The sequence below is a fragment of the Carcharodon carcharias genome, chromosome 1 (assembly GCF_017639515.1).
Source record: "Carcharodon carcharias isolate sCarCar2 chromosome 1, sCarCar2.pri, whole genome shotgun sequence".
NCBI classification, from domain to species: domain Eukaryota; kingdom Metazoa; phylum Chordata; class Chondrichthyes; order Lamniformes; family Lamnidae; genus Carcharodon; species Carcharodon carcharias.
In genome coordinates this window covers 8,038,303-8,061,595 of record NC_054467.1, presented here as the reverse complement: position 1 = coordinate 8,061,595, position 23,293 = coordinate 8,038,303, and the positions used below count along the sequence as shown (strand labels likewise).

The 23,293-nt window shown below is 43.8% G+C and overlaps 1 protein-coding gene across 1 annotated transcript in view; it reads right to left on the bottom strand.

Moving 5' to 3' along the window:
* The window catches only part of LOC121285476 (netrin receptor UNC5C-like), a 373,583-nt gene extending 356,436 nt beyond the window's left edge, over nucleotides 1–17,147 (bottom strand). The window contains exon 1 of the mRNA XM_041201934.1: nucleotides 17,051–17,147. Within this exon, the coding sequence (XP_041057868.1) occupies nucleotides 17,051–17,147 (97 nt within the window). The remainder of the gene's footprint in view (nucleotides 1–17,050) is intronic.
* Nucleotides 17,148–23,293: the final 6,146 nt, after the last annotated feature.

Below are 23,293 nucleotides of genomic sequence, written 5' to 3'. Positions count from 1 at the left end.
TCCCAGCTCTACATGGAAGTAAATATAATTTTACAGCACAGAAAAAGGCCATTCAGCCCAACATAGTCAAACAAACATTTTGTGTTCCACAGGAGTTCCTCGCAACCTACTTCATCTCATCCTTTCAGGAGAGCCCTCCTATTCCTTTCCCCCACTTGGGCTTATCGAGCTTCTCCATAAGTGCATTTATGTTATTCAAGTCAACCACTTCCTATGGTAGCGAATTCCACAATCTGACCACTTTCTGGATAAAGATGTTTCTCCTGAATTCCCCATTGGATTTATTAGTGACTATCATATATTTATAGTCTGGACTTCTGGTCTCCCCCTTCCCAACAAGTGGGGAAACACTTTCTCTATATCCATCCTATCAAACCCTTTCATAACTTTAAAAATGTGTCTGGCAGCTCACCCTTCAGCCTTCTCTTTTCTAGAGTAAAGAGGCCCAGTCTGTTCAACTTTTCCCAATATCAGTTCTGCTATCATCCCTGTCAATTTTTTTCTGTGCCACCTCCAGTGCCTCAATGCCCTTGTTTCCTGAAATACGGGGACCAGAATTATGTGCTCCAGTGCAAATTGCTGTAATTTCAGCTCACACTCACACACAGCAAATCGGCTTCCCTCCCCACCATCCGATAAATGTAACACCACTTTGTCCACCTGCACTCAGACTAGGGCTCATGTATCACAGTGAGACTGAATGCAAACGGCAGGCTCCTGTTCCTGTAGACTGTTAACTAAATCAAGTGGCCAACGTCAACATTGCAGTCTCCAGTAATCGCCAATCTATGTTTGTTTTATCTCTCTGGCTTGCCACCCAACCTCTTTCAGACTCTCCAGTTTTTGTGGACGGTCCAGGAAATTCCAAAATACAACCCAGGATCAAATGACCCCTCTTAAAGGGGAAGGCCTCAATTACCTATCACTGGTGACTTGTGTCCTTTAAGGTTTTTTCCCAAAGGACTTTCACCCATGTTCTGATCTCGCCCTCTCTGCTAATCCTCTGTTAATATCAAACATTAGGCAAAAGCTCCGAGATCATCTCTTAGGGAGAAAACCCTACCCTCCCCACAATGTCATCATGCATCTCATTGTATCCCTTGGCAGTCCAGACTTCTACAAAGTTATACACCAGCACTACCACATCTCATACAGTACATTACTCAGGGATGCTATTCCCAAGGCATGTATGAGACAGTAAATAGCTACAACCTTCTGACTCCCAGCAATTAATTCATTTAAGAAGTACAGGGAGAAATGACAGTAATTAACCAGCGCGTTTCCAGCACAAAGCAACGCTGGGTAAAGGAAGAGAGTTACTGTGTGCCCAGGTGCCTTGTCACTCTGCCATGGTGACATAACCTCAAACACTAGAGGGCACAAGTTGCTCTTTTTAATGAAACAGAAGAAAACGCCTCTTTGGCCCTTGTCATTCAGAAAGCCACTGATGACATCACACCAGTTTCACATTTTTAAAAGCAAGTGTCCCACTCATAAAACTGAAGGAACGCGCATCTTTAGAATTAGTGATCTCAAGCCATGTTGTTTCCCCAATACGTCAAGCGATCAGAAAGGTGCTCAATAAATAAAAATAATCAAAATATTACTGAAGGTCTACAGCACAGAAACAGACCATTCGACCCAACTGGTCCCTGCTGGCACTTATGCTCCACTCGAGCCTCCTCCCACCCCCATCTTCATCTCTCTAGTTTGTTCTTCTATTCCTTTCTTCCTCATCTGGTTATCTGAGGGATAAAACCATCCTGTCTCTGTCCCAGAATTTACCTCTGAAGGTTTGTTGTCTCAACCATCATTTGTCTTTTTAAAAACCACCGGTAAATGTTTTTTTTTAAAAGGTAGAAAACATGCATTTGTCAATCTTTGCCTTAAAAGAGAATGTTCGAGGTTTGTAACTGTATAACCTATCAGTTTTTGATTTACAGGAGAAACCTAAGCCCACAGTGTAGGTTGCATTAACAGTATGGATTATCAGGGTGAATGGGCTAGATCCAACACTGTGATTGCAGAACTAGGCAAAGCACAGGCTAAGCACACAAACGCTCACACATATCACCTGCCACTATGGGAATTGGGAAACTGTGAGTGAACCAGCACTTGCGTAGAATGCACAGCACAGCATCAGGCCTTTTGGCCCAACTGGTCAATGCTGGCATTTATAATCCACACGAGCCTCCTCTTCATCAAACCCGATCAGCATAAAGCTTCTATTCTTTTCCCCCTTGTGTTTAACCAGCTTCCCACCTAGTGTTTGTCTGCTGCTGAAACCCTCATTGATGCCTTTGTTACTTCTAGACTCGACCCATTCCAATGTAGTCCTGGGTGTCTTCCCATCTTTCCGCCTCCTTAAATTTGAGGTCATCCAGAACTCTGCTGACCTTGTCCTAAATCACACCAAATCCTGTTTACTCATCATTTCTATTCTCACTCACCAATGCTGGCTCCCAGTCAAGCACCAGCTCAAGGTTAAAAGTTGCACCCTCATTTTCAAATGTCTCCATGTTCTTGCTCCTCCTCCATATAGACTGCAGCGGTTCAAGAAGGCAACTCACCACCACCTTCTCAAGGGCAATTAGGGATGGGCAATAAATGCTGGCCCAGCCAGCGATGCCCACAACCCATGAATGAATAAAAATCTCTGTAATCTCCTCCAGCCTCTGAGGTCTCTGCGCTCCTCCAATTCTGGCCTCTTGCGCATCCCAACTCCATCTTTGCTAGTTGTGCCTTCAGCTGCCTGTGCCCTAAGCTCTGGAATCTGCTGTGTAAACTTCTCTTTCCTCTTTTAAGACGCTCTTTAAAACTTATCTCTTTGACCAAGCTTTTGATCACCTGACCTAGTATCCCCTCATGTGGCTCAGTGTCAAATTCTTTTTGATAAAGCCCCCTATGAAGCGCCTTGGGACATTTTACTCCATTAAAGGCACGATATAAATGCAAGTCGTTGGCATTGTCGCTTCCCCTTAAATGAACATGTTGATATATAAAAGGCTAAGAATTTGGTTAAAATACAACCAGGGGCAGCCCAATCGTTTGAGGAGCCTGCATGATAAAGTACCGCCTCTAGCCTATAGCTTCTCTCATATGGTGATGGAGTGAAGGAGAGATCTGTTGATGTCCCTGTAGCATCATCACTGATGAACTTTCACTCACAGTCAACACTCGGAAATGCAACCTTTTCACTTAAAGTACTTTTCCGACTCTCCCTGAGCCTCTCTTTCTCCCTCTCTACAAACCCTAGAATCTCAACATTGAACAGATGGAATCTGGGCATTTTTTTCAAAAAAAAAGCCATAGGTAATTGGGAATAGAACCAGAGGTGAGACGAAGAGGTTTTGTTTTAAAACACAGTAAGTGTTGTGATCTGGAATGCACTGCCTGAAAGTGTGGTGGAAGCAGGTTCAACAATATCTTCCCAAAGGGAATTTGATAAATATTTGAAGGGGCAGAATTTTACAGGGCTAGTGGGAAAGAACAGGGGTGTGGAACTAATTGGACTACTCTTTCAAACAGCTGGCACAGGCACAATGGATCAATTGGCCCCATTTAGGGCTGTAAGATTCCATTGCTGATCAAGCACCAGTTTAAATTTGATAACACTCATTGTTTGGCTCCTATTTTTCTGCTCGGGTTGTCTTGCTCAGCTGTCACAAATGTACGGCAGGTTTAATGAAAGCCAAAAAAGGAAAGATTATTCCGTGGTTCTGATTTTGAATGAGAAGGAGTCCTGCACCTTAGTATCCCGAGTCCTAAGCTCAAATCTGATACTGTGTGAAACATCTCAAATGACACAGTGTGCAGAATGAGCTGTATCATTTGATCTTCCAGAGCAAATCGGACATAATAAACTGCCCACTCTTTCTTTTGGAGGCACCCTTGTGCTCCCCAGAATGTAGGAGAGAGAGAGGTAGAAAGGCAAAGAGGTTTTGGGAGAGAATTCCACAGCCCAGGGCCTAGATAGCTGAAGGCTTGGCCATCAATGATGAAGTGATTAAGGCTGGCAATGCGCAAAAAGCCAGGATTGGAAGAGTGTAGAGATCTTGGTGGATTGTAAGGACTGGAGGAGATCACAGAAACAGGGAGGGGAGAAACCATGGCTGGGTTTAGACCTGGAGATGAAGCTAACCTGTAAAAGCTGGAGGTCTTGATCCCAACATTAAGGTTCACTTTGTCATTTGGTAGTACAGAACTTAATTATTGTAGAAAAAAGACTTCTTTTGTTGAACCTTTTTCACCTTGCACTCATCAGAATAATTCGCTAGAAAATACCAATATTAGGGGAAACAACATAAATATACTGTATGAGAAGAGAATGCTGATTGATTGGCAAGTGGACTCCGATTGGTAAAGGCTTTGCCATGTAGAATGTACCAGTTGATGGTGACTGACAATTAACTGCCAAGCATTGCTTGAAATTTAAACCAAGCAGCTTGACTCTGATTGGTCAAGACATTGCCCTGAGGAATGAACCAGCGAATGGCTGTCACTTATTTTGTCCAGCTAAAAGAGGCGCAATATGTGTGCATGTTCTTTCCGTCTGCTAAGAACGGTGCCCTGAGTATTAATATATGCAGCTTTCTGTACATGCAAGTGTGCCACACTGCAAGCCCAACTGACAATCCTAAATCAGCATAATTCTTAGCACACTGTGGATTATTTAGAAAATGTTGCCCAATATCAGAATCACATCTAATGTTGGACACTGTGTTTTGAGTTTTGCAAGAACAGGCTATTTGGGTCTGTACCTTTCCCGTTGTGGACAGTGGCTGGGACCTGCAGTTTTTGTTACGATCCATCAGTCTTTGGGATGTATGGTCTGCACACCTAGCATCACACTGGCACTGAAATTCATATACCACATTACTCATTTGTGTGATAGGCAGAATGTCTTCTTGGCTTGATGGTAGCATCCTGTTAGTGGTGAATATCACCCGTGTTGTGACTGCATAGTAGCAGCGTGAAACAGCTAGCTTCACCTGTTGCTCAAACTGGTGAGATATCTTGCCCTTCCAGGGCAATCGGAGGTAGACTGGGCACTTTTCAGGGTTGAAAGTGATGGCCTTGGGCCCTTTCATGAACTTGTGCGATATACAGCATGAAATGATCTGACCAGGGTAACCACTATCCCGCAGGATGTCTTTGATGTCCCCTACTTCAGCATCAAGCTTGCACAGTGAGTAAAAGGCTTGGGCCCTATTTGTGAGGTTGCTGATAAGGCCAATCTTATAGCGCCTGGAACTGTAAGAGTCCCAAGCCCGTGGATTGACCAGTGAAGGTAGGCTTGCAGTAGACTGTGGTGGAGAATACCCTGGCAGATTTCTCAACTAGTTTGTCAAGGAAGGGGAGTTCACTTGACTGCCCCATTTCAAAGGTGAATTTGGGCGCAGGATGGAGCCCATTATGACATGTATGGAAATTATTACATGCAGCTGTGCATTTAGATATGGCAGACATATCATCCACATATCGGAAATATTGTCCTGTTGAGCGCAAGACGAGAAGCTTTGATGAAAAAATCTCTTTTTTTCAGCAATATTCATCCTTTGATTAATTGAAAGAAGCAAAAGTAGGCCAACATCAAGGCTTATATAATTTATTTTGTTTAAAATTTTAAGCCTCTCACAAATGTTGGATTACTATTTTCCTTTCTTAAGAATACAAGAAACTTAAGGAATAGGAGTGGACCATATGGCCCCATAAGCCTGATCCACCAGTGAAAGGATCATGGCTGATCTACCTCCAAACCTCATATCCCTTCAGTCCCTTCGTGCCAAAAAATCTCCGTCTTGAGTATATTCATCGACTGAGCATCTACAGCTCTCGGTGGGGGTAGAGAATTCCAAAGATTCACAAACGCCGGAGGGAAGAAATTTCTCCTCATCTCAGTCCTAAGTAGTTGACTCCTTACTCTGAGACTATGACCTCTAATTTTGGACTCTACTGCCAGGAAACAGCCTCTCAGCATCTACCCATCAAGCCCTTTATATATTGTATATATTTCAATGAGCTCACCTTTCATTCTTTTAAATTCCAGAGCACGTAAGGTTGACTCTGCTCCATCTCTCTTCATAGGACAATACTCTCATCCCAGGAATCAAACCAGTGAATCTTTTGTTGGACACCCCTTTAAGGTAAGCACTTTTTGAAAGAAGGGTTTTGCCATTTGACTGTAAGGGCAGTGATCCCGCAGGTTTATTACTGCATCAGGTGAAGATAAGAAAGGAAGACTTCTGATTTTCCTTTAAATTCTTTGGCAGAGTTGGGTGGGAGTGAGTTAACATTTGAAATGCTTGCTTACCATTAAAGTGACAGCAGCAAGATAAAACACAGCACAACAGGTGCTTGTTTGGTTAAAGAATATTCAATGTGAAATATAATTTAAGGCTTTAATCAGCAGGATGTACCGTCAGCTTCAGGCTAGTTTGTTCCAATTGTGTGGATTGCAGTTTGTTTCTAAATAGCATGAGATAAAATGTGCAAAAGCAACGGAAACAGAAAATTATTTAGAATCCATGGCAATGAAACAATTATTGTTTGAATCTGCAGGATGCCGGCCAAGTTTTCTTTCAATGTATGAGCCACCGGAACCCATAGATTTGTCAAATCTGACGTCATAGAAGGAGAATAAGCGTGCATGTGCTGGCTCTTTGAAAGAGATATCTATTTAGACCCACTCTCTTCTGCTCTTTCCCGGTTAGCTTGCTTCTCTTTCTCTCCCTCTTTTCAAGTATGCATCCGATTCCCTTGTGAAAGTGTTAAATCTGCTGCCAGTCTTTTCAGGCAGCACATTCCAGATTACAACTCGCTTTGTAAAAAAAACACTCTCCTCATCTCTTCCTCGTGTTCTTCTGTCAATTATCTTAAATCCTTTTCCTCTGGCTATTGACCCTCCTGGAAACAGTTCCTCCTTATTTACGTGATCAACCACCCCTTCGTGGTTTTGAACGCCTCTATCAAATCTCCCCTTAACCTTCTCTGCTCTAAGGAGAACAATTACAGGGCCTCTCCAGCCTCCCCAACCACGGGGGTCTCCATTAGACACAAATCTCCATGGGACACACTGCTGATCCTTGTTGCCATTATCAAATAGCTAGGAGTGCCTGAAGCCAAATACCATGAGAATACGACAAACACTGTGCACTGTCTCCTGATTTCTCTCTCCATCCCAAGATAAAACATTCCATTGTGTCCACCTTAGAAAGCTCGGTGAATTCTGATGGATACAAATCTAACACTCAATTGACAGAGCCATCTGACACTCATATATTCATTTTTAAACTTCCCAAGTCATTTTTACAAATCTGCTGTAAAATACCTGTCCATTGTTTTTAACTTCAACATCATTCAATTTATTTTTACTGACAGCTCGCATAATAGCAGATATGGTTTTTGTTTCCATTTATTTGATTTGAATGTTTTATTTCTCAGTGTCAAACTTAGGTTGATAATGGGTGGCAGGGAGTTAAACTGAACTGATTCTATTTCTCAAGGAGCGAGTCCTCTATAGTTCATCATCTTTTTCACAAAGAGACAAAGAAAATTATTTTCCTTAATCTCACAACATCCCCAAAAGCTTGCAGCAAGAAAAAAAAAACCTGATGTCAATTTTTTATTTATCTATGAGGAAAGACAGCTATAGAAATTCATGGAGGAATTTATAGATAGCAATAGACATTGAGATTGAGATAGAGGAGATTCACGTAGTTGTGGATTCATACAAATATGAACCGCCCCCATCTTTCTCCAAGAACAGTTCTTTGTTGAGTGAATTAAAAATAAGATCACAACCCGACGCTGCAGTCCATTTCTTCTTTTCATGACAGATACTGCAAATCCCCTTTATAAATTCCCCATTTGAAGGAGCTGCAAATTCCTCAATCTAACTTCTTTTGAGAAAGGGCGCGAGCAACTAAGGATTAACCAAGAGGCCATGGCATCACGAGACACCAGTACATCACAATCTATTAAAAGGGACTGAAGTTTTTGACAGACAAGTGGCAATAGGAAAAGCCCATTGCCTATCTTTAGTCACTACTTCCCAAAATGATCACTGCACCTCAGCACCTCCCCACCCCGCCGCCCCCCTCCAAATATGTAAATTTTCATAATTTTAGGAATCAGCCACACTATTATCATCAGTGCTGGCATGCAGGCTAGAAGCAAATCTCCAGATCAGGCAACAAGTCAAATTCATCCAAAACACGATGGGCCGAATGGCCTCCTTCGGTGCCAAACAGTAGTTCACCTGTGCCTTGTTACACTGAAATTTAATCACGTATTTAGTCATTGTAGAGGTTAACCACACTAGCAGCCTTGTGCTCGGAGGGATGTTAATGATGCTGCTGCTTTGCAATGATGGGGGCTCTTATAAGTTTTAAAACAGGATGTACGATTCTCAATTTTTTCATACAGAGTTGCCAACTCTGGTCGGACATATTCCTGGGGGTTTTGTCACGTGACTTCCCACTACCAATGGCCCAGCCCAATCAAAGAGCCTCTCTCCCTCTCTCCCCTCTGCATCTCAAGTAATTTTTGAACTATGGTAGTAGATTACAGTGAATTAAGAAAATGAAATAAGGACCCAGAAATTTGTAATGCTCTCATAATTTATCTCCCTGCTTGCATAGGAGTCCAGTAGATTTGATTCCTAAAGACTCCAGGACAATCCTGGAGATTCAGCAACCTTGTTTTCAAGTAAAGTTTAGCAAAACTGGTTGAGCAATGGAAAGATATTAATACCAGAGCTGGCATAAAGTGTTGGGAGATTTCAATTTCAGTGATCATGGCATTAGGACTTGCCAGACAATAGAGAGGGGATTCACCGTACAAAGCAGGTATGAGGATATGATAGCAGAGTGATTATGTTACTGGACAAGTAATCCCAAGGCCTGGACCAATGGTCTAGAGATCTGAGTTCAAATCCCACTTTGGCAGCTGGAGAATTTATATCCCGTTAGTGAAATAAATCTGGAATGAAGAACCTTCTACCAGTGGTGGTGCCAATGTAACTACTGAATTGTCACTAAAAACCCATCTGGTTCACTAATATCCAGGAAATCTGCCATCCTTACCCAGTCTGGCCTACATGTGACTCCAGGTCCACAGCAATGTGGTTGACTCTGAAGTGGCCTAACAAGCCACTCAGTCGCTTTTAAAGAGGTGGCTCACTCCCACCTTCTCAAAGACAATTGCAAATTAGGGATGGGCAGTAAATGCTGGCCTTGCCAACGATGACCATCCTACGAATGCAAGAGAAAGGATGGCGATTCCTGCACTCTCTTTGTGCACCTCCCAAGGGCTGGTTTCAGAGTTACCCAGGGATGATGAGAAGCAGATACTGGGGGCCGGAAGGGTGCAGGTGATAATTTTAAACAAATCCTCCCGGCAAGAGACCCATGGGATGAGGCTGAATGTTAGTTTTACACCACCGCCCCCATACCCTCCACCCACCCACCTAACTATTATTCTGCAGTGACTTTAATGGATATGGAGTGATATGCAGGCAGGGTGAACAACCAGCATTGCACTCAATCCTATTAGTTTCCTTGATGGGCGAGTTAGAGTAGCATTGCCCTTGTGCTCCACCTCAGCTGCTGATGCAAGTGTCATTGGGTGACAAGGAAGAACAGGGATGGGGGGGGGGGGGGAAACTAGAGAAACAAAATGCAGTCTCAGTCTTAAAGAGAAATAAAGTGACAATTATGGATGTGCAATGCTCAGGGGTAATGTGTAATTGACCATTTACCAGGGCCCTCTGCCCTGCGTTGTTTTGTAGGATCTGACTGTGATAAAGCTCAGGATGCTACAGTAAATGCACCCACCTGTTTCAGGTGCTAGAGAAACAATCAGATTAATTCCCAGCCCTTCCCCCACCCCTGGCGCCAAAACCCTCCCGGGTTTCCTTGCTCAAAACTGCACAGCTTTCAGCTGAGTTAAGAAGGGCCATGAAGCCTGGTCTCTCCTTGTGATCTTAAACAGATCAGCTAAGCATTTGGTCAGCCCAGATACAACAAAGGTTTGTTTTAAATGCACTTAACTGAAAGATCATGACTTGCTATCTAAACAGGGCTCGGCTAATGGACTTCAAACAATGAGCAAGATAATACAGTCCACTAGAATGCAGTGGTATGAAATCATGGCTAGACATGAGGGGCTGCTGGCATTCTATTTTTTAATTATTTTTAATTAACTTTCACTCTTTTTGGACATGATTGCTATCACTTGGCTGTGAGCTGGGAAATCTGCATTTTCAAGTGGGCTCCAGAATATTTAACAACGACGTAAAGGGGAGAAAACAATAGACATGCCAGCTTTCAAAAGGAAGGGGGCCACTACATCTTAAACAAATGATTTAGTATGACCCATTGCTTAGCTTCTTGCTCACCAGGTCTAGCCAATGGATCTGAATTATCACAGGCCATTAACCACAGTACTTACTGTCAGTGCGTTGATTGGATTAACAGCATTTCTGTAAAACTAGGATCCTGACAATGATTATTTGATTAAGAGTTTAATAATCAATAGGGTTCTGATTCATCAATCACTGATGATTCCCCCGCACCCTTGTCGACCATGACACTATCATTAGCCTGATTAAGTCCCTGGAGACCTAAGAATCTCAGTGGTCAGAATTAAAGTGACAGTCCCCTTTATGAGGATATTATCAATGTTTAGAAATTTGTGATCCTCGGTATTAACTGATGAAAAGAGAAAATGATTTTAAAATTCACTGAATCAACTTAGCAATCAGTCAAACAGCTGTTAAATCTGAAAAAAGATATAAAGAGACATAACGCAGCTGTAAAACATGGAATTAAAACTCACAGGCCTTTCTTAGTCAGCATGCGCAGACTGGTAAAAGATCGATGCAGATTTACCCTGACCCTTGCTCAAGTCAGTGCTACAGGTGTAGGAGATTCTTCACCAAGAACCAAACAGCATGTATTTATTTTAAAACAAAAGCAAGGCATTTTCATGGCACAACATCAGCTTTAGGCGCCAAAACAATGACAGAAGTGACCAAAAATAACCCTACTTAATGGGTACAATTGAAATATACTTGAAAAGGAGAAATTTGCAGGGCTATGGAGAAAGAGCTAGTGAGTGCACTAAATGGAACAGATCTTTCAAAGGGCTAGTCGAGGTATGATGGGCCAAATCATCTCCTTCTGTGCTGCGTGATTATACGAAGAGTTCATTACTGCCCTGGGGCTAGAACTACTATGTAGAGAAAAAGCTAACATTACATTCCACTAACCTTTTGAAAAAACGGGAAGTATAATGGCAAAAGACACTCCAAAGAATCAACATTCATAATGCTCCTGCCAGATATACAGGACAGGAGAACTCGATGGCTTCTGACAGCCAGTCAAGGCAAAGATTTTTTTGCACCTTTAATGTCTGTTATGTGTAAATATATATATTTTTTTACATATTTCCAAATGAATGACATCATTTCATCCTTCTCCATGAGTTTTTTTTTGCCATAAGTCCTCTGTAAAATGATCAGATCACTACTTGATTACATTAGGAGAAGCTCAGGGAATTGAAATACTAGTATGTGCTGTGAAACCTCAAACTTAATCCAATGAACCTTCCCTCCATTGTCTAGAGTTACCACATAGCATCCTTAGTGACATTATTTGTCAGCAAATTCAGGGCAGGGCAAATATTTTCTATTTCCCACCCTCAGAATGAAACCCAGTGGATACACACCCACCCATCCATACACACACAAACCAACTCACACACACGCACACCCACCCACCCGTACACAAACCAACTCACACACACACACACACACACACACCCACCCACCCATACACAAACCAACTCACACACACACACACCCACCCACCCATACACAAACCAACTCACACACACACACACCCACGCATACACAAACCAACTCACACACACACACACACCCACCCACCCACCCATACACAAACCAACTCACACACACACACACACATCCACCCACCCATACACAAACCAACTCACACACACACACACACACACCCACCCACCCATACACAAACCAACTCACACGCACACACACACACAAACCAACTCACACACACACACACCCACCCATACACAAACCAACTCACACACACACACACACCCACCCACCCACCCATACACAAACCAACTCACACACACACACACACACACACCCACCCACCCATACACAAACCAACTCACACACACACACACACCCACCCATACACAAACCAACTCACACACACACACACACACACAAACCAACTCACACACACAAACCAACTTTCTCACACACACACACAAAAACCAACACACACACACGCACAAAAACCAACACACACACACGCACAAAAACCAACACACACACACGCAGAAAAACCAACTCGCACACACCCACAAACATACAAATCAACTTACACAGACAAACATCATACACACCCACACAAACCAACTCACACACATACTCACATCACACAAACTCACTCACACACAAAACACATATACAAAATACACACACACACATATGCACTTACATACACCCTCAAATACCCAAACCCATACACAATCACAACCACATACATGCATTCATTTACATCCATACCCACCCAAGTAAACACACTCATGCACATGCAAGCTCACCCACATATTATACACATACACCATACATACCGCACATACACAAACCACATACCAAACACACACACACACACACACAAAATAACTTCTCTATCACACTGTGCTGCCTTGTATTTAAGATTTTGCTTATGATCAAATAACCTGCCTTAAATGCTAAAGTTCCTACACAAAATAATGAACAGAAACTTGTGTACCTGTATTGGGAAAGTACTGCACATCTTATATATCTCACAGAATTTCTAGTACACAAACAGGCCATTTGGCCCAACTGTTATGTTCCACATGAGTCACCTGTTCCCCTTCTTCATCTCTATCAGCAGAACCTTCTGTTCTTTTCTCCCTCATGTGTTTCTAGGGGAAGTGGTGGCATAGTGGTATTGTCACTGGATTAATATTCTAGAGACCCAGGGTCAAATCCCATTATGGCAGAGCGTGAAATTTAAATTCAATAAAAATCTAGAATTAAAAGTATGATGACAATCATGAAACCATTGTCAATTGTTTGTTAAAAAAAAAACCATCTAGTTCACTAATATCCTTCAGGGAAGGAAATCTGCTGCCCTTACCTGGTCTGGCCTATATGTGACACTTAAATGTTCTCTGAACAAGGGCAATAAATGCTGGCCCAGCCAGTGATGCCCATATCCCATGAACAGATAAGGAAAAACTCATCTATACTATTCAGCTCAACTACTCCTTGTGCACTCTCTGGGTAAAGACATTTATAGATTTGGACTTCCCCACAGCTGCAAACATTTTGTCTATATCTACCCTATTGAGCCCTTCACACTTTTAAAGATTCTTATTCAGTCACCTACTCAGTCTTCATTTTTTTCTTGAGAAAAGAATCCTAGAATCTCTAGCATTGAAACTAAGAGCCCAACATCATTATCATAACATGCTTCAGACAGTTTACAGTGAATATTAAAGTTTAAAACACTGGGGTAATACAAAAGATAATAAAATTATCTTATTATTTTATTTAAAGGGGCAATGTCACATTTCATTAAACTATTAATTATAGTCACTTGGAGCATTTGGATTGAAGGAGAATTCAGTAAAAGTTTCTGGTGAAAGCTTGTAGATTCACATCTCTCCAAAGCACTTTATCTATCCGCTGGTTTCCAACTTTTCAAATAAGCTCGTACGAAATAATCAGAGGGAAAGGGCAGAAAAAAGACATGCAAATCTTTTAAACACAGGATTACACTCGAAGTGAGGCTGCAGACAGACACTCTCAATGATTCACAAGTTAAGGAGATCTCCTGGAAAAATCTTGGGTCGCTGGTTCAATACAAAAATTACGTTATGAACAACGCAATGCATACAAGCTAAATTCATAAAAGTCGGGAGTTTTTAAGGGGGGGGGGGGAGAGAGAGAGGAGGGAGGGGGTGAAAACATTTCTTGAGTTGAGCCTGCATGTGGTCTGTGGCCTGGGAGGCCACTTTAATGTGGCTTTGCACTCACACCCCACACCATCCCCTTCTTCCAGGACAGAGGGCTGGCTGTCTCTGTGTGAGAGGCACTTCACAACGTGCTAAGTGGCTCTCACTCTTCGTCCAGTCCCTCCAGCTGCTCCCTGGCTCTCTCTCTCTCTCTCTTTTCTTAAAAAAAAAAGCGATTAAGATTCCCTCGTTACTGCAGACAAACCCCCTCCTCCTCCTCCTGCTCCCAGCAACCGCGATTCGCTGGCAAAACTGACAACCGCTACCATTTAGTGTACTGTCAGCGGCGTCACAAGCGAAGCGAGTCTGCTTCAGCCGCTCGGACAAGCCTGGAATCTCATCTCCTCCCCCAGTGCACCACACGTACATCTCTTTATGAATGAAGCCTCTTTTATGGCTGTACCTTGCATTTAATGTTATTTCATGCATTGGAAAAAGAGACACTCAATAAAACCCGGTAGGATTTTGCTGTAGTTATATCCCTGACTCCATCCAGACTTGTTTGCCGCAATTCATCTCCCAAGCTTTGCTCCATTTTTGAAACTGGTACTTGAGACAAGAACAGTTTCCCTTTTGCCCGCAAAGCACTGGGAGGAGGTCCACACATCTTGTGCCCAAAGATTCAGCACAAATGCATCTAATCCATTGACATCACACAGTGTGCAGTATCTCTTTAATACTTGCTCAGTCTATCTGTACGATTTAAAAAAAAAATCAGGTAACCGCTGTGTCATGTGTACGCTCTCTTAAGTCTGTTGGGACCCATCCAGAGCTCTCTCTCAGTGGTTGCGAGGTTTATTGCACAGAGAGATACCACTCAGAGCAGAAAAAAAAAACAATAACCCCACAAATGCGACAATTTCAGTGAACGATTCATTTGTGACCGGGAAGTAACCGGGTAAAGATAATTGTTTTTGTGTTTCAAGCCTTGCAGATCACGAGCCCGCCCCTGGTGCAGTGTGTGTGAATCAGTGGAAAAAGAGGTCTTTTTAAGCGGCTGGAGGTGGGAAGTTGATATCTATAAAGGGGTAACAAAATATGCATTTAAAACAAAGTTGAGGGATAGAAATCCCACCCCACCCCCTCCCGATCCAAGGAATCAAGATCATGATGAGGTTCCTCCGTCCAGTATCTAACTCTCAGCGATCACGAACACCTAACCCTGACAACCTCTCCAAAGTGAGGGGCACGGAGCTGCTCTGCTCCTTAGACAGAGAGTTTTTAACACAAGACAGGGGCAAGGCGGACCCAGGAATCTTTTGCTACAAATCATCATCGTACCATCGCCACAAGTGCACTAAAAGGAGATTTTCTGTCCACATCAACAATTCACACACAACGCTTCTTTCAAATCAAAACCAATCTGTCCTACTGGATCCAGATTACACATTTATTTCAATTAAACAGTTTTAAAAAAAACATGGATAATAATATTACTGAGTACCATAGTAATATTACTGAGTTGTGGATCATCCCGTCTAATCCCCTAATTTATTAGCAACCCTTCCTCACTAATCTGCAGCGACCCGTAACTATTGCATCAAACTAACTGAAAGGGTCTCGGCTCTAACTCCCCGAGTCGTCCCTTGCCTAATCCCACGGATGGTTTGGGAGCACCCTCTACTCCTCTCCCTCTCTCCTCTCCCTCTCTCCTCTCCCTCTCTCCCTCTACTCCTCTCCCTCTCTCCCCTCCCTCTCTCCCTCTACTCCTCTCCCTCTCTCCCTCTCTCCCTCTACTCCTCTCCCTCTCTCCCCTCCCTCTCTCCCTCTACTCCTCTCCCTCTCTCCCCTCCCTCTCTCCCTCTACTCCTCTCCCTCTCTCCCCTCCCTCTCTCCCTCTACTCCTCTCCCTCTCTCCCTCTACTCCTCTCCCTCTCTCCCCTCCCTCTCTCCCTCTCTCCCCTCCCTCTCTCCCTCTACTCCTCTCCCTCTCTCCCTCTCTCCCCTCCCTCTCTCCCTCTACTCCTCTCCCTCTCTCCCTCTCTCCCTCTCTCCTCTCCCTCTCTCCCCTCCCTCTCTCCCTCTACTCCTCTCCCTCTACTCCTCTCCCTCTCTCCCTCTACTCCTCTCCCTCTCTCCCTCTACTCCTCTCCCTCTCTCCCCTCCCTCTCTCCCTCTACTCCTCTCCCTCTCTCCCTCTACTCCTCTCCCTCTCTCCCTCTACTCCTCTCCCTCTCTCCCCTCCCTCTCTCCCTCTACTCTTCTCCCTCTCTCCCCTCCCTCTCTCCCCTCCCTCTCTCCCTCTCTCCCGCACTCTCTCCCTCTCCCCCCCTCCCTCCTCTCCGGCACTCTCTCCCTCTCTCCCCTCCCTCCTCTCCGGCACTCTCTCCCTCTCTCCCCTCCCTCCTCTCCCTCTCTCCCTCTCTCCCCTCCCTCCCCTCCCTCCTCTCCCGCACTCTCTCCCTCCTTCTACCCAGCTCTCACCCTTTCCCTCCTCTCTGCTCCCTACTCTCTCCCTCTTCCCCATTTCTCCCACTCCCTCCCTCTCCTCCTTCCCCACTCCCTCCCCACTCCCTCCCTCTCCTCCTTCTCCCCACTCCCTCCCTCTCCTCCTTCCCCCCACTCCCTCCCTCTCCTCCTTCCCCCCACTCCTCCCTCTCCTCCTTCCCCCCACTCCCTCCCTCTCCTCCTTCTCCCCACTCCCTCCCTCTCCTCCTTCCCCCCACTCCCTCCCTCTCCTCCTTCCCCACTCACTCCCTCCCCCCCCCCCCACCCCCCACCCTCCACCCTCTCCCGGTTCCTCCCTTGCTCTAGTCTCCCTCTCTTCCTGCCCCTCTCCTTCCACCTACCCACCACCGCCCACCCCCCCCCCGTGTCTCCTCTTCCTCTCTCCATCCCCTCTCTCCCCCCTTGTCTATCTTCTCCTTGTCCTTCTCTCCTTCTGCCCTCCTTCAGTTCTACCCCCCCCCCCCCACCCCCCTTATCTCCCTCCCCTCTGTTTTCTTACCTTGAGAAGCGTGTAGCTCGGCGATGACCGACAGGGTAGATAACAGCAACACACGGAACAAGTTCTGCACTCTTGCTCCACACTGACTTCTCCCCATGGCCAGCAGTGAAAAGCTGGTTGTGGGGGTGGTTTAGGGAAAGGGAAAGGGGAAGGGGTGGGGGGGGGGGGGCTGTTGGGGAAATTTTCACCCCAAAACAGCAAACTGACGTCGAGATCCTTTTGAACTTGAAAAGGGGTGGTGGGGGGGGGGGGGGGGGGGGTTTCTTCTCCTGTAACCCGGCGCCGAACCAGATCGAGAGAGAGAGAGAGAGAGAAATAGAAATAATTAAAAACCACTGCTCAGCTCACACTTCCTCCAGGTCCAGACGCAGATCAGAAAGGTGAATGCCACCGCCCTTTAACCTCTCCTTGTGTCTTTCCCTTGCCAAATGCAATCTTGTCAAAGCAATAATTGAAGGAGAAAAAAAATGTTAAAAAGTTTCACCGCTGGGCTTTAATACTTTTTTTTTTGTTTTTGCAGATTGCAGCAGAAGAGGTTGTGTTGTGGGGGAAATATCTTTTCAAGAAAATCCAGGTTGGAGGACCAGTCCCTGACCTGATGGGGACCAAACTCTCCTGCGGAGACCGTTTTCTTGGGATCAGAGCATCCTTCAGTACTGTTAACTCTGCGCCTCTTGTACTCCAGGCTGTGGAAGAACGAGTTGTAAACACTAGAGGGAAGAGTGTGTGTGTGAGGAGGGAGAGAGAAAGAGAGCTCTGATTTAGACACAGTTGACTATCCAATAGTGCTCAGCATTTCCCTTCGCCGAGTTCCACTGCTGCATACTGTAAAACCTGGGTTGGATTCTGCAGGAACTGGAGTTGTCGAGCAGAGTGAGGTTTGTTTAGTTTTACTTCCAAAATTCATGACTCAAATCAAAGACATTCCTCAGCACGTCACTCAGTAAGTCTCACTGAGCCTTTCTTATTCTTAAAGTTGCCCGCTTTATTCAGGAATATATCTGTTGTACCGTTTGCAGGTATATTTGCATTTATATAGCACACTTAATGACTTCAGGACATCCCAAAGCACCTCACAGCCAATCAAGTATCTTTAACAAGAGGCCATCCACTTGACATGTTAACTCTGATACCCTCTCCACAGATACTGCCGGACCTGCTGAGTATTTCCAGCATTGTCCATTTTTAATTCATTACCTTTTGATGTGTCATCACTGTTGCAATGTAGGAAACACAGCCGCCAATTTGTACACAGCAAGCTCCCAAAAATAGCAATGCTTTAATGACTGCTGCTTTTAGCGAGGGCAACATATTAGCCAGAATACTGTGGAAAACTCTCCTGCTCTTCTTTGAATAACACCATGGGTTCGGGTGGACATTGGGTCTCAGTTTCAAGTCTCATCCAAAACTCGGCACCAGTGTGGCACTCCCTCAGTATTGCACTGAGTGTCAGCCTTGATTATGTGCTCAAGTCTTTGGAGCAGGCCTTGAACCCATAACTTTGTTAACTCAGGGGTGATAGTGCAATTAGCTGATCCAAATGACATGTTTGGCGCATTGATTTAAACAAAGCTGAGAATCCTGGAATGCTACATCACACCAATTTTGACATAAGGAAGTGAGTGAAGCAATGCAGAGAAGAATTGAGGCTGCAGGCTTGTGTTCTTTGAGGTGAATAATGAAGCTATCTTGGACAAGTCACATTACCGATGAAGAGCTGCTAGTAAAATCTGAGACCAAAAGAACTCTGCTGAGCAAGATCAGGAAGAGGGAGTTGGAATTCCTTGGGCACTTTATAAGAAATCATGATTTAGAAAGTCTGATGCTGATGGGAAGGATTGATGGTATAAGAGATCGAGGTAGACCAAGAATAATCTTTCTTAAGAGCCTCGCAAACTGGATGAATGTATCACCAACGAAGATATTTCACACCACCAGAGCAAGATTAACATGGAGGCCCCTGGTCGCCAACACCTTCTTAGGACATGGTACCTGAAGAGAGAGAGAGAGAGAGATTTAGAGCAGCCATTGAAGAAAATTGTGTCACATCTAAGTACCATAACTGTGATGAAAATTGATGCATGTCTTTATTCAACTCCCAAAAAGTTTAGCCAAACACTTTCCTGTTAAACCACATCTCTTGAAATGTTCTTACTTTTTCTTGAGGTAAGCACTTGTTGAGCATGTAAGACCAGGTAATGTAGAGAGGGAGAATTTCTGGAAGAACATCCATCACGTTATTGTTCTACATTACAAAAGCGATGACGCTTTGAAAGTGTTTCACTGGCTGTAAAGTACTTTGGGATGCCCTGAGGTTATGGAAGGTGCTATAGAAATACAAGTTCTTTTGTTCTTTAAAATCTTTGAGGGACATACTGGTGCAAGGCCATGGGGAAGGGTTAGTTAGGGTAGTGTTAGATAAGGTAAATGTAAATTCAGTCCAGTTATGCAGCTGCGTGCTCAAGAGTTTCTGCTGGTTCCACTGGTCAGGGAACCTAACACACAGGGACACAGTCTCAAGATAAGGGGTTGATCATTTAGGACGGAGATGTGATTGTGAATCTTTGGAATTCTCTAACCCAGAGGGTTGTGGATGCTCCCTCATTGAATCTATTTAAGGCTGGGATAGACAGATGTTTGGTCTCTTTGGGAATTAAGGGATGGGGGTATGGGCAGGAAAGTGGAGTTGAAACCCAAGATCAGCCATGATTGTATTGAATGATGGAGCAGGCTCAGTGGTCTGTATGGTGTACTCCTGCTCCTCTTTCTTACGTTCTTCAGTCTTTGAGTTGAATTAGTGCTGAGGTGATGTGAATGAGCCAAATTTGTTTCAATCATTCATGGGATGTAAGCATCACTGGCAAAGCCAGCATTTACTGCCCATTGCCTAACTTAATTGGCTTGCTAGGCCATTTCAGAGGGAAGTTAAGAATTAAGCACATTGCTGTGCATCTGGAGTTAGATGTAGGCCAGACTGGGTAAGTACAGCAGATTTCCTTCCCTAAAAAGCATTCGTGCACCAGATGGTTTTTATAACAATCCCATGATCACCATTACGGATACTAACTTTATATTCTAAGTTTATTTAATTAATTGAATTTAAATTTAAAATCCCATAGTGGGGTTTGAACTCATTTGCATAGATTACAGGTCCATGTCTTTGGGTTACCAGCCCAATAACATAACTAGTATAGTACCACACCCCAGGGTGGGCAACAGGCAATGGGACGAGGGTATGTTGGGTCAAATAGCGGAAGGCGAGCCTATTGATGAACCAAGGTAATAATTTACTTTTTAAAGGAACATTAAAAAAATAGTAAAAGTGGGATTTTTTAACATTGATTTATGTTTTGAAAGAAAGTTATGTTTCTTGTTGGTACTTAATTAGTTTTAAGATTTCAAAATATTTCCATATTAACAAATAGTCTTTCTAATATACAGCTGAGTATATAATTCTGTTAATAATTAATGTCCTGATAGTTTATCCGGATATTAAAATATTTTTCAAAGAAGATCAGGAATTATGAAGATTGATTGAGAATTCAATTCATTGTTGATTATGGGACCTTTGTGGGTAAAAATCACTGATGCCACTGTTGCCTACATAACCAGAGTCACTGTACTGTACATCAATTATTTGCTAAGAGACTATATTGAAATATAGAAATGTTGAAAATAGGAGCAGGAGTAGGTCATTTTGCCCTCCAAGCCTGCTCTGCCATCCAACATGATCATGGCTGATTCTCTATCTCAACACCATACTCCTGCTCTCTCCCCACACCCTTTGATACCTTCAGAGTCCAGAAATCTATCTATTTCCTTCTTAAATATATTCAGTGAGTTGGCTTCTACAGCCTCCTGTGTTAGAGAATTCCACCCTCTGAGTGAAGAAGTTTCACCTCATCTCAGTCCTAAATGGTTTACCCCATATCCTAAGACTGTGACCCCTTGTTCTAGACTCCCCCGCCAGAGGAAACATCATCCCCGCCTCCAGTTTGTCTATCTGTCAGATTCCAATGAGATCTCCTCTAATTCTTCTAAACTCCAGTGAATATAGGCCTAGTCGGCCCAACCTCTCCTCATACGACAATCCCGCTATCCCAAGAATCAGTCTGGATGAACATTCACTGCAAGCCCTCTATGGCAAGCATATCTTTTCTTAGGTAAGGAGACCAAAACTACAAACAATACTCCAGGTGTGGTCTCACCAAGGCCCTGTACAGCTGCAGTAAGACATCCTTGCTCCTGTACTCAAGTCCTCTCACAATGAAGGCCAACATACCACTTACTTTCTTAACTGCTTGCTGCACCTGCATGCTTGCTTTCATTTACTGGTGTACAAGGACACCCAGGTCCCTTTGTACATCAACATTTCCCAATCTATCACTATTTAAATAATACTCTACCATTCTTTTTTTCCCACCAAAGTGGATAACTTCATGCTTAACCGTGTTATACTGCATCTGCCATGTATATTTTTTCTTCCTTGTTTATTATTCTGAACACACATGTCACAATATGGAACAAGATGACTATTAACCCGAAATGATAAGGCCAGTGAATGTAACTTAGGTCTTCACCACTTCATTAATCATCTTTAACAGTGATAAGGTGGCCAGTTAGCTCAGTTGGCTAGCATGTGGGTCAGATTAGTACCAACTAATGCAGGGTTTGATACCCATTCTGGCTAAAGTAAACCAGGGGCCTGCCTCCTTGCCCAGCCTGCCCCCAGCAAAATCACAGCACAAGAAGCTGCCATTCAGCAACACTCAAATTGAGATCGTTACATAGAGAGGTGAAAGGAATGGTAACAAGTCCCACTCACCCCAACACCAGCTACAGAATGAGATGCATTTGAATCTATGCAAAAAAAAAACAAAGTCCACTTTTAATCTCTGTGGGGTTTAGACATTATATTAAATCCCTAACTGAGAAGAGAATTGTCCCACCTTCATACATCTGAAATAGGAACTAATGGAGGTTTATTTTTTTTAACCAGCCAGTTAAATTGCTGGTAGTAGATAGATTATTCAGCAGGATATCTGGTACAATGAATCTAGATTCTCCAGCTGTCTAGTGATTTTAGTTGGAGAAGGCAGAGGTCTCGCTGTTTTCTGATATCCTAGCAAACTTCACAAGATTCTTTATTTTCCATTTTCTGATGGCTCTGGAGTGGAAGAGGGAATGGCTGGATACCCAGAATATTCAAAGAATCATAGGATCGTAAAGCACAGGAGGAGCCCATTCAGCCCATCATGCATGTTCTGGCTCCTTGAAAGAGCTATGCAGTTAGACTCACTTCCACTGCTCTTTCCTCATTGCCCTACAAATGTGGGCATCGCTGGCAAGGCCAGCACTTGTTGCCCATCCTTAATCACCCTTGAACTGAGTGGCTTGCTCAGCCATTTCAGGGGGCAATTAAGAATCAACCACATTGCTGTGGGTCTGGAGTCACATGTAGGCCAGACCAGGTAAGGATGGCAGATTTCCTTCCCTAAAGAATATTAGTGAACCAGATGGGCTTTTACAACAATCGATGATAGTTTCAAGGTCACCATTACTGAGATAATTTGATCTTAATTCAAGATTTAAAAAAATTTTAATTAAATGAATTCAAATTCCACCAGCTGTTATGGTAGGGTTTAAACCAATGTTACCAGAACATTAAGCCAGGCTTCTGGAGGATGATTCTGCATCCTCTGGCTACCAACCCTCCTGCCACTGGAAAGTTTTTTTTGGGGACACTCCATCAAAATCCATATCATTTCCCTGCTCCAAGGACAATTCCATCTTCTCGATTCTCTCCATCAATATTCATCAACGGGAAACTTTCATGAAAGTATATCCATGAAGGAAACAAACCTTTCCTTTGGAAGTACAGTCACCCTATTGTGTCTTGACCTTGCACTGGTGTTCCCAAAATTCTAAAGCTACGCGGAGAATATTAGAAAGAACTGAACCATCAAGCTGCTCGAGCAGGAAGACATGTGAATCTTTACAGTCCTTTGTAACCGGTGTCAGCATTGGCTGAGTGGATTCCACTCTCACCTTGGAGTCAGTAGGTCCTGGGCTCAAGGGACTTGAGCACACATTCTAGGCTGGCACTACCAGCATCAGCACTGAGGAAGTGCTGCACTGTCAGTGGTGCCGTCTTTCAGATGAAGTGTAAATCAAGGTCCTGTCTGCCCTCTCGGATATATATCGTAGATCCCATGGCACTGTTCCAAAGAAGAGCAGGAGAGT